The sequence below is a fragment of the Pongo abelii genome, chromosome 18 (genome assembly GCF_028885655.2).
Source record: "Pongo abelii isolate AG06213 chromosome 18, NHGRI_mPonAbe1-v2.0_pri, whole genome shotgun sequence".
NCBI lineage: Eukaryota > Metazoa > Chordata > Mammalia > Primates > Hominidae > Pongo > Pongo abelii.
Window position 1 is genome coordinate 24,778,936 of NC_072003.2, and position 12,459 is coordinate 24,791,394.

A 12,459-nucleotide genomic window follows, 5' to 3' on the forward strand; every position below is an offset into this window, starting at 1 on the left:
GATTCGGCCTCCCAAAGTGCTGGGATTACAGGTGTGAGCCACCACGCCTGGCCTAAAACCTTCAGTTTTTTTTTTTGGGGGGGGGATGGAGTCTTGCTCTGTCGTCCAGGCTGCAGTGCAATGGCATGATCTCCACCTACTGCAACCTCCGCCTCCTGGGTTCAAGCAATTCTCCTGCCTCAGCCTCTCGAGTAGCTGGGATTACAGGTGTGTGCCATCATGCCCAGCTAATTTTTGTATTTTTAGTAAAGACAGGGTTTCACCATATTTGGGCCAGGCTGGTCGCAAACTCCTGACCTCAAGCTATCCGTCGCCTTGGCCTCCCAAAGTGCTAGGATTACAGCACTTTGTGCCTGGTCCCAAGATTCATTTGCCATCTTAAAATCAATTACTATATCATTTGAATAGAATGTGACAAGAACCACATGATTATCTCAATTGGCAGAGAGAAAAAAAAAAAAAAAAATCCAACATCCTAAAAAACTCTCAACAAACTAGGAATAGAAAGGGACTTCCGGCCGGGTGTGGTGGCTCACGCCTGTAATCCAGCACGTTGGGAGACAGAGGCAGGTGGATCACCTGAGGTCAGGAGTTCGAGACCAGCTTGGCCAACATGGTGAAACTCCGTCTTTAGTAAAAATATGAAAAATTAGCTGGGTGTGGTGGTAGGCACCTCCAATCCCAGTTACTTGGAAGGCTGAGGCAGAAGAATCGCTTGAACCCTGGAGACGGAGGTTGCAGTGAGCCGAGATTGCACCATTGCACTCCAGCCTGGGCAACAAAAGCAAAACTCCGTCGCCCCACGCCCGCCCCCCCAAAAAAAAATTGGAAAGGAAAAAGGAAGTGTCTATTCACAGATAACATGATCCTGTATGTAAACAAATCCCAAACAACACCCCCACACACAAACTAGAAAACGAATTTAACAGTCAAAGGGTACAAGACAAATCTATAAAAATCAATTGTTGCTGAGTGTGGTGGCTCATGCCTGTAATCCCAGCACTTTGGGAGGCTGAGGCGGGTGGATCACCTTAAGTCAGAGGTTCAAAACCAGCCTGGCCAACATGGCAAAACCCTGTCTCTACGAAAAATACAAAAATTAGCTGGGTGTGGTGAGACATGCCTGTAATCCTAGCTACTTGGGAGGCTGTGGCAGGAGAATTGCTTTAATCTGGGAGACCGGGGTTGCAGTGAGCTGAGATTGCCCTGCTGTACTCCAGCCTGTGTGACAAAGCAAGACTCTGTCACACACACACACACAAAATCATTTTTCTGTAACAAGAAACTATGAAAATTAAGAAAATTCCATTCATGGTAGCATTAAAAGGAAACACTTATTTTATTTATTTATTTTTTGAGACGGAGTCTCACTCTGTCACCTAGGCTGGATAACAGTGGCCCGATCTCTGTTCACTGCAACTTTTGCCTCCAGGGTTCAAGCAGTTCTCCTGCCTCAGCCTCCTGAGTAGCTGGGATTACAGGTGCACACCACCACGCCAGGCTATTTTTGTATTTTCAGTAGAGACAGGGTTTTACTATGTTGGGCAGGCTGGTCTCGTGTCGAACTCCTGACCTTGTGATCCGCCTGCCTCGGCCTCCCAAAGTGCTGGGATTACAGGCATGAGCCACTGCACCCGGAAAAGGAAATACTTATAAATAAATAAATTTAACAAAATAAGTGCAAGACTTATATTATACAATGAAAACTACAAAATATTGCTGAGAGAAATTAAAGAAAATCTAAATCAGATCTAAATCCCCAGGGGTGATTCCTACTAGGGGACACTTGGCACTGTGTGGACAGATTTTTGGTTATCACAACTTGGAGAGGATGTTGCTCCTAATGGGTAGCGGCCAGGGATGCGGCGAAATATCTTACAATGCATAGGACAGCCCCCACAACTAAAAATTATCTGGGCTCAATAGTGCCGAGGCTGAAAAATTCTCATCTAAATAAATGAAGAGGTGTTTCATGTTATGGATTGGAAGAGTCAATACTGTCATGATGGCAATTCTCCTAAAATTAATCCAACAATTAATTCAACAGTTCAACATAATCCCTGTCAAAATCCCAGCTGGAGTTTTTTTTTTTTTTTTTTTTCGAGATGGAGTCTCGGTCTGTTGCCCAGGCTGGAGTGCAGTGGTGGATCTTGGTTCACTGCAACCTCCGCCTCCCAGGTTCAAGTGATTCTCCTGCCTCTGCCTCCTGAGTGGCTGGGATTACAGGCGCGTGCCACCATGCCCAGCTAATTTTTGTATTATTAGTAGAGATAGGGTTTGACCATGTTGGTCAGGCTGGTCTCAAACTCCTGACCTCGTCATCCGCCTGCCTCGGCCTCCCAAAGTGCTGGGATTACAGGCGTGAGCCACTGCGTCTGGCCTAAATTTTTAATAAGAACAAAGTAAGAGGACTTACACTATCAGATTGCTCCCCTCGCCTCCCCTCGTCTCCCTCATTGCTCCCCTCCTCTCCTCTTCCCTCCTCTCCCCTCCCCCAAAATAATTGGGACTCCTAGCAGAAGGGTTACTCCAGTTAAAACCTACTCAAACCAGAAGAATGAGACAAACCAAGGGAGATGCCAATGAAAAACCAGTGGCTATCAGGCATGGAGATAGCAGCCAGCCACTCATACCCCAATGGCCGGCCAACCTGGAAAACTGTCCCCTGTAGGGTTTCCAAGGATTACATCTTGTCCTCCCCCTTGGGTTGGTCCCACTCTTGAAACAACATAAAACCTTAGAACCTAAAGAATACTTTCATACCTTCCCCTACCTTTTCTTCTTTTCTTTTCGAGACAGGTTCTCGCTCTGTCACCCAGGCTGGAGTGCAGTGGCATGATCACAGCTCACTGCAGCCTCGACCTCCTGGGCTCAGGCAATCCTCTCACCCCAGCCTCTCGAGTAGCTGAGACTACAGGTGTGCGCCACCACACTCAGCCAATTTTTAAATTTTTTGCAGATACGGGGTCTTCCTGTGTTGCCCAGGCTGAGAAATTGTTTGTGATTATGGGTTATGCACAGATTTCTCAGCCGCAACACCAAAAGCATGATCCATAAAAAAAAGGTGATAAGGAACTTAACAAATTTTAAAAGGTCTGCGCCTCAAAACACATCATTAAGAAAATAATTAGGCCAGGCGCGGTGACTCACGCCTGTGATCCCAGCACTTTGGGAAGCCGAGGCGGGCGGATCACCTGAGGTTGGGAGTTTGAGGCCAGCCTGGCCAACATGGTGAAACCCCGTCTCTACTAATAATACAAAATGTAGCCGGGCGTGGTGGCACGCGCCTGTAATCCCAGCTACTCGGGAGGCTGAGGCAAGAGACTCAGTTGAACCCGGGAGGCGGAGGTTGCAGTGAGCCGAGATCGCGTCACTTCACTCCAACCTGGGCGACAGAGCAAGACTCCGTCTCAGAAAAAAAAAAAGAAAGAAAGAAAGAAAAAAAAAAAAGAAAGAAATAGCCGGGCGTGTTGTCACGCGCCTATAGTCCCAGCTACTCTGGAGGCTGAGGTGGGAGGATCGCTTGAGCCCAGAAATTTGAGGCTGCAGTGAGCTGAGATCATTCAATTGCCCAGGAATTTGAGGCTGCAGTGAGCAGAGATCGTTCAATTGCACCCCATTGCTGCCCACTGCGCTCCACTGTTGCCCAGGCTGTCCTTGAACTCCTGACCTCAAGCGATTCTCCCGCGTCAGCTTCCTAAAGAGCTGGGATTACAGGCGCGAGCCACCGCGTAAATGCGCTAATGTATGTCAGGGCTTTATAGTAAGCACATAGTTTAATCCTCGGCAAATGTTAGCAGACGTGGGATGTTTGTCGGTGCCGGGAGCTCTCAGTCCAGGGCGTTTCTCCGGCACCCAGCTCTGCTCAGCGCTCCGGACGCCTGCAGTCGCTATGGTAACGGCCAACTACTTCCGGAAGAAGAACGGCGGGCGGCGAGGGTCATTCCCAGCCGCAACCTGAGTGGGCCGAGCAGGGAAGCGCAAAGGGGCAAGTTACCCGTCCTGGCGTTTCTGGGGTTCGCCTCGGAGGCTAGCCTTGGTGCTCTCGCAGGCTCGCTCGCTTCTGCATCCCCGTTGCCGCCTGGAGCCAACTCTTAAGTCCTGGACGACAGGCCTGAGACAGTTCCGCCATGGACTTCTCCAAGTTCCTGGCAGACGACTTCGACGTGAAGGAGTGGATCAATGCGGCCTTCAGGGCCGGCTCCAAGGAGGCGGCGTCCGGGAAGGCGGATGGCCACGCAGCCACCCTGGTGATGAAGCTGCAGCTGTTCATCCAAGAGGTGAACCACGCCGTGGAGGGTGAGCCGCGAGGGGCCCTGGCCGCGGGACCATCCCCTGCTCTCGGCTGGGCAGAGGTCACCGAACTTGCGTGGGGCACTCAGGTGGGCGGGGCACGCATGGACAGCAAATACCCTCCGCAAAAGAGCAAGCCCCGAACTCCTGATCACATCAGCGGGAGTCTCAGCTGGGTGCCGGGCTGTCTTGAACACTTGCTAATTTTGGGTGTTGTTTTTCCTCCTCTGGCTGGGCTATAAGTTTCCTTTTTCTTTTCTTTCTTTCTCTTTGTTTTTTCTTTTGAAACAGGGTCTCTCTCTGTTGCCCAGGCTACAGTGGCTCGATCATAGCTCACTGCAGCCTCGAACTCCAGCACTCAAGCGATCCTCTCGCCTCTCGAGTCGCTAGGACTACAGGCGCGAGCCACCACGCCCCGCAAATTTTGTTTAAAAAAAAAATTGTAGAGATGGGATCTCACTGCGTGTTGCCAGGCTGGTCTCAAATTCAAATTCCTGGGCATAATGGGTTTTCCAGTCTTGGCCTCCCAAAGTGCTGTGATTATACCTGTGAGCCACCACACCTGGCCTCAAGTTTCCTTTTGGAACTTAAAAGAGTGGATCTTATTGCAGTAGCTCTTCTCTAACTTAATAGCAGATCTCTGGGATTCCCTTTTTATTATTATCCATAGGCACTGGAAGACAAGATGGATCTTTTTAAATGCTAGAAGTTAAAACCAGTTCTTAACATGTCTTTGTTGAGGTACCTTCCAGAACATAAGATACAACAACTCCAGTTTCTGTTATAGTGACTTGAATCTCAGAGTCAAGGGCCCAGTGTCAAAGAAAATTGGCTTTGACTTTTTGTAATCTAGGAGCACGAGTCTGTGAGATGTTTATTCAAAGAGTTAAAGAGCCTGTTTTGTACCAAACAATAAACTGTAAAAAGAAATTTACAGTGAATTTTGAGAGTATGAAGGAATAGCCAACGGATCCTTATATCTGGAAAAAAACGTATTATAGTATAGGTGTAAGAGAACGAAACAGATCTGGAAAACATTGTTTTAGTGGATTTTATGTCAGCTGAGGAAGATAGGCTGGTCTCAGTGGAGACTTAAACCTTTTTTTTTGAGACAGGGTCTCATTCCTCATTCTGCTGCCCAAGCTGGAATGCAGTGATACCATCATAGCTCACTGCAGCCTCAAACTCTGGGTTCAAGCAGTCCTCTCGCCTCAGCCTCCCAAGTAACTGGAACTATAGGCATGTGCCACCATGCCTGGCTAATTAAAAAAAAAAAGTTTTTTTTTTAGAGACAAGGTTGCACTATGTTACCCAGGTTGATCTCAAATTTCTGACCTCAAGTGATCCTCCCATCTTGGCTTCCCAAAGCGCTAGGATTACTGGTGTGAGCCACCACTCCTGGCCTAAACCATGTTTTGAGGATAAGTTAAATTATAAAAAATAACATGCACTGGCAACCATTTCATGTAACTCCTCAACTTGACTTTTATTCACTGTGTGTTGATTCACTGTGTGTTGATTCAGTACATACTGCACACAAGTCTCTTTCCTAGGCTCAGATGGAAAGACCAAACAGACTACTTTCACTGGGAGTGGATAGTCCAAGAGATGTTCCCATTTTTGTTTGTTTGTTTGTTTTTTTGAGACGAAGTCTCACTCTTTCCCCCTGGCTGGAGTGCAGTGGCGCCATCTCAGCTCACTGCAACCTCCCCCTCCTGAGTTCAAGTTATTCTCCTGCCTCTACCTCCTGTGTAGCTGGGATTACAGGTGCGTGTCCCACGCCTGGCTAATTTTTGTATTTTTAGTAGAGACGGGGTTTCATGATGTTGGCCAGGCTGATCTTGAACTCCTGACCTCAGGTGATCCACCCATCTCGGCCTCCCAAAGTGCTGGGATTACAGGCATGAGCCACTGCGCCCGGCCAGATGTGCCCATTGTTTGAGAAAAGGTAGGGAGGGGGCTTTATTTCACTGCAGATTGTTTTCTTTCTTTCTTTCTTTTTTTGAGACAGGGTCTCACTTTGTCACCCAGGCTACAGTGCAGTGGTGTGATCAGTGCTCACTGCAGCTTCACCTCTCGGGCTCAAGGAATTCTCCTGCCTCAGCCTCCTGAATAACTGGGACCACAGGCTTGTGCCACCATGCCAGATGGCACAATTTTTTGATTTTTTGTAGAGATGGGGTCTCACTATGTTGTCCAGGCTGGTCTCAAACTCCTGAGCTCAGGTGATCCTCCAGCCTTTGCCTCCTAAAGTGCTGGGATTACAGGCGTGAGCCACCACGCCCAGCCTGTATTCTTTATTGTACCTTGCATCTTTTACTAATTATTGAGCATCTACTATGCATGTGTCCAGAAATGGGCAGTGGGGAGGAAAAGTTTATCTTGCTCGAGCTTGCTGCCTGTGGGGAAGATAGAAACAGTAAATTACAATGAGGTATGGCTTCACTCAGAATAGAATCTGGAGTTGTGAGAGATGGCAGGAGGGTGCAGTTACGTCTTATTTAGGAGAATCATAAAGCACTTGCCCTGTGTTAGACCTTGAAGGAAAACTTTGTAGGGCAAAGAGGAAAGGACATTAATAATAATATAATAGCAACTTGAACCCAGGAGGCAGAAGTTGCAGTGAGTAGAGATCCCGCCACTACACTCCAGCCTGGGTGACAGAGTGAGACTCTGTCTCAAAAATAATAATAATAACGATATAATGGCGCATATATGAGGTTTGGTACATGTCAGACACCCTTTTTAGTGCTCTATATGTATTAACTAAGTGATTCTCAAACATGGGTTGCAATGCTTTCCTCACCTCCCCTTATCCTTGTTCATGCCCTCAGGAACAGGGAATATTTGGAAATTGGTGGTGGGAGGTTTTTTTTTTTTTTGAGGTGGAGTTTCAATCTTGTTGCCCAGGGTGGAGTGCAATGGAGTGCAATGGCGTGATCGCGGCTCACCGCAACCTCCGCCTCTCGGGTTCAAGCAATTCTCCTGCCTCAGCCTCCCGAGTAGCTGGGGTGTACAGGCATGCACCACCATGCCTGGCTAATTTTGTATTTTTAGTAGAGATGGGTTTCTACATGATGATCAGGCTGGTCTCGAGCTCCCAACCTCAGGTGATCCGCCTGCCTCGGCCTCCCAAAGTGTTGGGATTACAGGCATGAGCCATTGTGCTGGAATGTGGGAGCTTTTTTATTTATTTTATTTATTTTTTATGTATTTGTTTTTTTTTGAGACGGAATCTCGCCCTGTCGCCCAGGCTGGAGGGCAGTGGCGTGATCTTGACTCACTGCAAGCTCTGCCTCCAGGGTTCACACCATTCTCCTGCCTCAGCCTCCCGAGTAGCTGGGACTACAGGTGCCTGCAACCACGCCCGGCTAATTTTTTGTATTTTTAGTAGAGACGGGGTTTCACCTTGTTAGCCAGTATGGTCTCGATCTCCTGACCTCGTGATCCACTCGCCTTGGCCTCCCAAAGTGCTGGGATTATAGGCGTGAGCCACCACGCCCGGCTGTGGGAGCTTTTTTAGTTGTTGCAGTAGTGGGGAATGTTGCAGTGACATTCAGACATAAGACATTCAGTGGGAGGACCCAGTGATGCTTAATGTCCTGCAGTGCTTGGTACAATCCTGCACAATGAAGAATTGTCCTGGCCTAAATGTGAATAGTACCTGCTTTTGGGCATGGTTATCTAATTTAAACCTGACAGTTATCCTTAGAGGTAGGCACAGTTATTATGTCCACTATAGACTTGTAGAAACTGAGGTTGAGAGAAGTTAAGTAACTTGCTCAGCATCATGTTCCCAATGAATGGGGAGCCTGGACTGAACCCAGACAGTTGGCTCCAGAGCCCAGGCCCTTAACCATTATATTTCACTACTTCCTTCGTATTAAAGAGAGAGAGAGAGTAACATATGCACAGGAGTGTGGCTATAAGAAGGCATAGTCCAGGGAAAGGTGAGAAGTTCAAACAGAGCTGCATGAATAATATCAATAAACAGTCTGGGTGTGATCTCAGTGCTTTGGGAAGCTGAAGTGGAAGGATTGCTTGAGGCCAGGAGTTCCAGACCAGCAGTTCCAGACCAGCCTAGACAACACAGCAAGACCCTATCTCTACAAAAAATTAAAAAACTAGCCAGCATGGTGGTTCACGCTTGTAGTCCAGCTACTTGGGAGGATTGCTTGAGCCTAGAAGTTCGAGGCTGCAGTGAGCTAGGATTGCACCACTGCACTCCAATGTGGGGGACAGAGTGAGACAAGATAATTAGTAGTGTTATTATTAGAGAATCACACTTTCGTAGGGGAAATGTAACTGAAGATGAGGCAGATAAATAGATCGGGATCAGCCTGAGAAAGACCTTTCTGGCCAGCCTTAGGAGTTTGGCTTTTATCCGTTAGGCAGCGGGTAGCCTTCATAGGTTTAAAACTCCGTTTATTTTTATGCAAGATGAGACAAGGGCCCAAGTCTGCGATGAGGAAAGGTGATTGTAGCCGTTCAAGCACATGTTGAGGACCCCAAATTGGAGGACCAATTTCTTCATTTAGTCAGTCAACAAATATTTATTGGGCACAAACTCTTTTCTAGGTTCTAAAAATACACTGTTGAACAAGACCCAGTGTTGGATTGGAGAGGTCCACAGGGGCCACGTTATGCAGGGATTTTATTTTTATTTTTATTTATTTATTTATTTTTGAGATGGAGTCTCACTCTGTCGCCAGGCTGGAGTGCAGTGGTGTAATCTCGACTCACTGCAACCTCCGCCTCCCAGGTTCAAGTGATTCTCCTGCCTCAGCCTCCCGAGTAGCTGAGGCTACAGGCACACACCACCATGCCCAGCTAATTTTTGTATTTTTAGTAGAGACAGGGTTTTACCACATTGGTCAGGTTGGTCTTGATCTCTTAACCTCGTGATCCGCCTGCCTCGGCCTCCCAAAGTGCTGGGATTACAGGCGTGAGCCACCAAGCCTGGCCAGGGATTTTATTTTATTTCTTTATTTTTAAGAAACACGGGGTCTTGCTCTGTCACCCAGGTTAGAATGCTATGCAGGGATTTCAGTGTCACATTAAAGAGTTTGATTTTAAGGCCAGGTGCGGTGGCTTATGCCTGCAATCCCAGCACTTTGGGAGGCTGAGGTGGGTGGATCACCTGAGACCAGGAGTTTGAGACTAGCCTGACCTACACAGCAAAACCCCGTCTCTACTGAAAATATAAAAATTAGCCGGGCGTGGTGGTGCACAACTGTAATCCCAGCTACTTGGGAGGCTGAGGCAGGCGATCACTTGAACCTAGGAGGCAGAGGTTCCAGTGAGCTGAGATTGTGCCACTGCACTCCAGTCTGGGTGACAGAGGGAGACTCTGTCTCAATAAATAAATAAATAGAGTGTGAATTTAATTTAAAAATAAGGCATTGTAGGATTTTTAAGCAGCGGAGTAACATGGTTCAGGAGGCTATTGCTGAGGTCCAGAAAGGAGATGATAGTGGCTTCAACTGGGATGACGGCAGTGAAGATGATGAGTCATGGGTAGATTTAAGATATTTTTAGGCTTGGCATTGTGGCTCACACTTGTAATCCCAGCATTTTGGGAGGCCTAGCCAGGCAGGTCCCTTGAGCCCAGGAGTTTGAGACCAGCCTGGGCAACATGGCGAAACTCTGTCTCTACAAAATATATAAAAATTATTCAGTCCTGGTGGTGTGTGCCTGTAGTCCCAGCTACTTGAGAGGCTGAGGTGGGAGGATCACCTGAGACCAGGATCCTGGTTGAGGTTGCAGTGAGCTGTGGTTTCACCACTGCACTCCAGTCTGGGCAACCGAGTGAGACCCTGTCTCAAAAATAATTTTAAAATAGCCTGGGCCTGGTGGCTCATGCCTGTATTCCCAGCACTTTGGGAGCCCAAGGTGGGTGGATCACCTGAGGTCAGGGGTTCAAGAGCAGCCTGGCCAACATGGTGAAACCCCATCTCTACTGAAAATACAAAAAATTAGCCAGGCGGGTGGCGGGTGCCTATAAACCCAGCTACTCTGGAGGCTGAGGCAGGAGAATCACTTGAACCCGGGAGGCAGAGGTTGCAGTGAGCCGAGATTGCGCCACTGCACTCCAGCCTGGGTGACAGAGCGAAACTCTGTATCAAAAAAAAAAAAGACCATGGAAAGCAGGCATTGGGGCCAGACCCATCTGAGGCTTAGTTTCAGCTCTGTAAGATCTTGGGCAAGTTACTTTAACCTCTCTGAGTTTTCTTATCAGGAGGAGGTGGCTGCTAATGACCGCCATGGACATTAAGGAATACGATGTATGCAAAGCTCCTGGGGCATGCCTCCTTGCAAATGGAGTTATGATTTCACTGGTGGTGGCGAGTTGGTGTTGGGACAGGTTGATTGTTGATTCTTTGTGAAATCAAAGGCCCTTTCCCATCAGTCTGGGGACATGATCCCGGCAGGGGCCACCTTACTGCCCATCTCCTCTCCTGCCCCATATTTTCTGCAGGCTTCAAAAACAGTTTGGTTGGTCGTGCATTTCCTTTCTGTTGTCTGATTTGTTTCCTGTTTTTTACTGGTGACTGGTCCAACTTTCACCTTTTGTGGCTATCGCTGTTGTTGATTTTTTTTTTTTAACTACAGAAACAAGTCACCAAGCTCTCCAGAACATGCCCAAAGTGCTCCGTGATGTTGAAGCCCTAAAACAGGAGGCATCTTTCCTGAAAGAACAGATGATTCTTGTCAAGGAGGACATTAAAAAATTTGAACAAGATACATCTCAATCCATGCAGGTATTTTGGCTCCTGTCGTAAATGGTGATTCTTGTTTTGGGAAGGTGGTCACTCTCATAAGGGGTTTAGAACAGCACGGTGTTTTGGGAGGCCAACCATCACTCAAGATTCTGCCCAGCACTCCAGCTAGGCTCTTTTTTTTTTGAGACAGAGTGTCGTTCTGTAGGTGGAGTGCAGGCTGCAGTACAGTGGCGTGATCTCAGCTCATGGCAACCTCCACCTCCCAGGTTCAAGTGATTCTCGTGCCTCAGCCTTCTGAGTAGCTGGGATCACAGACGTGCAACACCATGCCCGGCTGATTTTTGTATTTTTAGTAGAGACAGGGTTTCACCATGTTGCCCAGGCTGGTCTCGAACTCCTGGCCTCAAGTGATCCTCCCATCTTGGCCTCCCGAAGTGCTGGGATTACAGGCGTGAGCCACTGTGCCCGGCTCCCCGAAACTATGCTTTTGCTTGGGTCTTTCAGCTGATTCATCTCTTCAGCACTGCTGAATAAATTTAGCCAGATGATTGGTGTTTTGGGAGACAGAAGCTCCCTAAAGACGGGAGCAAGCCACCATACTTACATTTCAAGTCCCTGGTGGCAGATGGAGAAAAAGGACCTACCCCTTCATTTCTCACCCCTCACGCCTCTTTCAGGTGTTGGTAGAAATTGACCAAGTGAAGTCCAGAATGCAACTTGCTGCTGAATCTCTTCAGGAAGCAGATAAATGGAGCACGTTGAGCGCCGATATTGAGGAGACATTTAAGACTCAGGTAGGTTTCTTGTTTAGGGGATGTTATGAAAGGTATTTAAGCAAGAACTTGAGGTTTGGAGAAAGCAAAAGAGATACAAAGTTGATAGCCAATAGCAGCATTCAGAAACCTTCAGACTCAGGGTGGGGAAGATCTGAAGCTGCTCGATGTGTTTCCAGCCTCTTAGGCTTGCACCCTCTGTGTGACTGAAGCCTCTTAGTCACAGAGTGAGTTCAAGAGAAGCCTCGATAAAGATGTACAGGCACCAGGCACTGTGGCTCATACCTGAAATCCCAGCTCTTTGGGATGCTGAGGTGGGAGGATCACTTGAGGCCAGGAGTTTGAGACCAGCCTGGGCAACATAATGAGACCCCCATCTCTACAAAACATAAAAAAATTAGCCAGCTGTGGTGCTGCACACTTGTAGTTCCAGCTACTCAGGAGGCTGAGGCGGGAGGATCTCTTGAGCCCAGGAGTTGAAGGCTACAGTAAACTATGATCATACCACTGTGCTGAGGGACAGAGCAAGACCCTGTCTCAAAAAAAAAAAAAAAAAAAAAAAGAAGAAAAGAAAAACCAGCACAGGCAGAGAAGGTTGGGGGTAAATGGATGAGAGGGTGGAACATGGGGAGAGGACAGCCTTATATACCTTGGGGACTTGGTGGGTTATT

General features: G+C 47.8%; 2 protein-coding genes across 7 annotated transcripts in view; one reads left to right on the plus strand and one right to left on the minus strand.

Moving 5' to 3' along the window:
* Positions 1–4,108, minus strand: part of LOC112131810 (bMERB domain-containing protein 1-like) — a 51,968-nt gene extending 47,860 nt beyond the window's left edge. The window contains exon 1 of one of the 3 annotated variants that reach the window (XM_054533623.1): positions 3,998–4,108. Coding sequence is in view for 1 of the 3 variants with exons in the window: in XM_054533622.2 (XP_054389597.1) it covers positions 2,764–2,837 (74 nt within the window). In the remaining 2 variants the exon portion in view is untranslated. Of the gene's footprint in view, positions 1–2,763; positions 3,933–3,997 lie in introns of those variants that run through there. The other 2 variants (XM_054533624.1, XM_054533622.2) reach the window with 2 other exon arrangements.
* Positions 3,905–12,459, plus strand: part of LOC100455300 (conserved oligomeric Golgi complex subunit 7) — a 63,654-nt gene continuing 55,099 nt past the window's right edge. For 2 of the 4 annotated variants that reach the window (XM_054533609.2, XM_063717201.1), the window contains exons 1-3: positions 4,131–4,299; positions 10,906–11,054; positions 11,693–11,809. In XM_054533609.2, coding sequence (XP_054389584.1) covers positions 4,131–4,299; positions 10,906–11,054; positions 11,693–11,809 — 435 coding nt within the window. Of the gene's footprint in view, positions 4,300–10,905; positions 11,055–11,692; positions 11,810–12,459 lie in introns of those variants that run through there. The other 2 variants (XM_054533608.2, XM_054533610.2) reach the window with 2 other exon arrangements.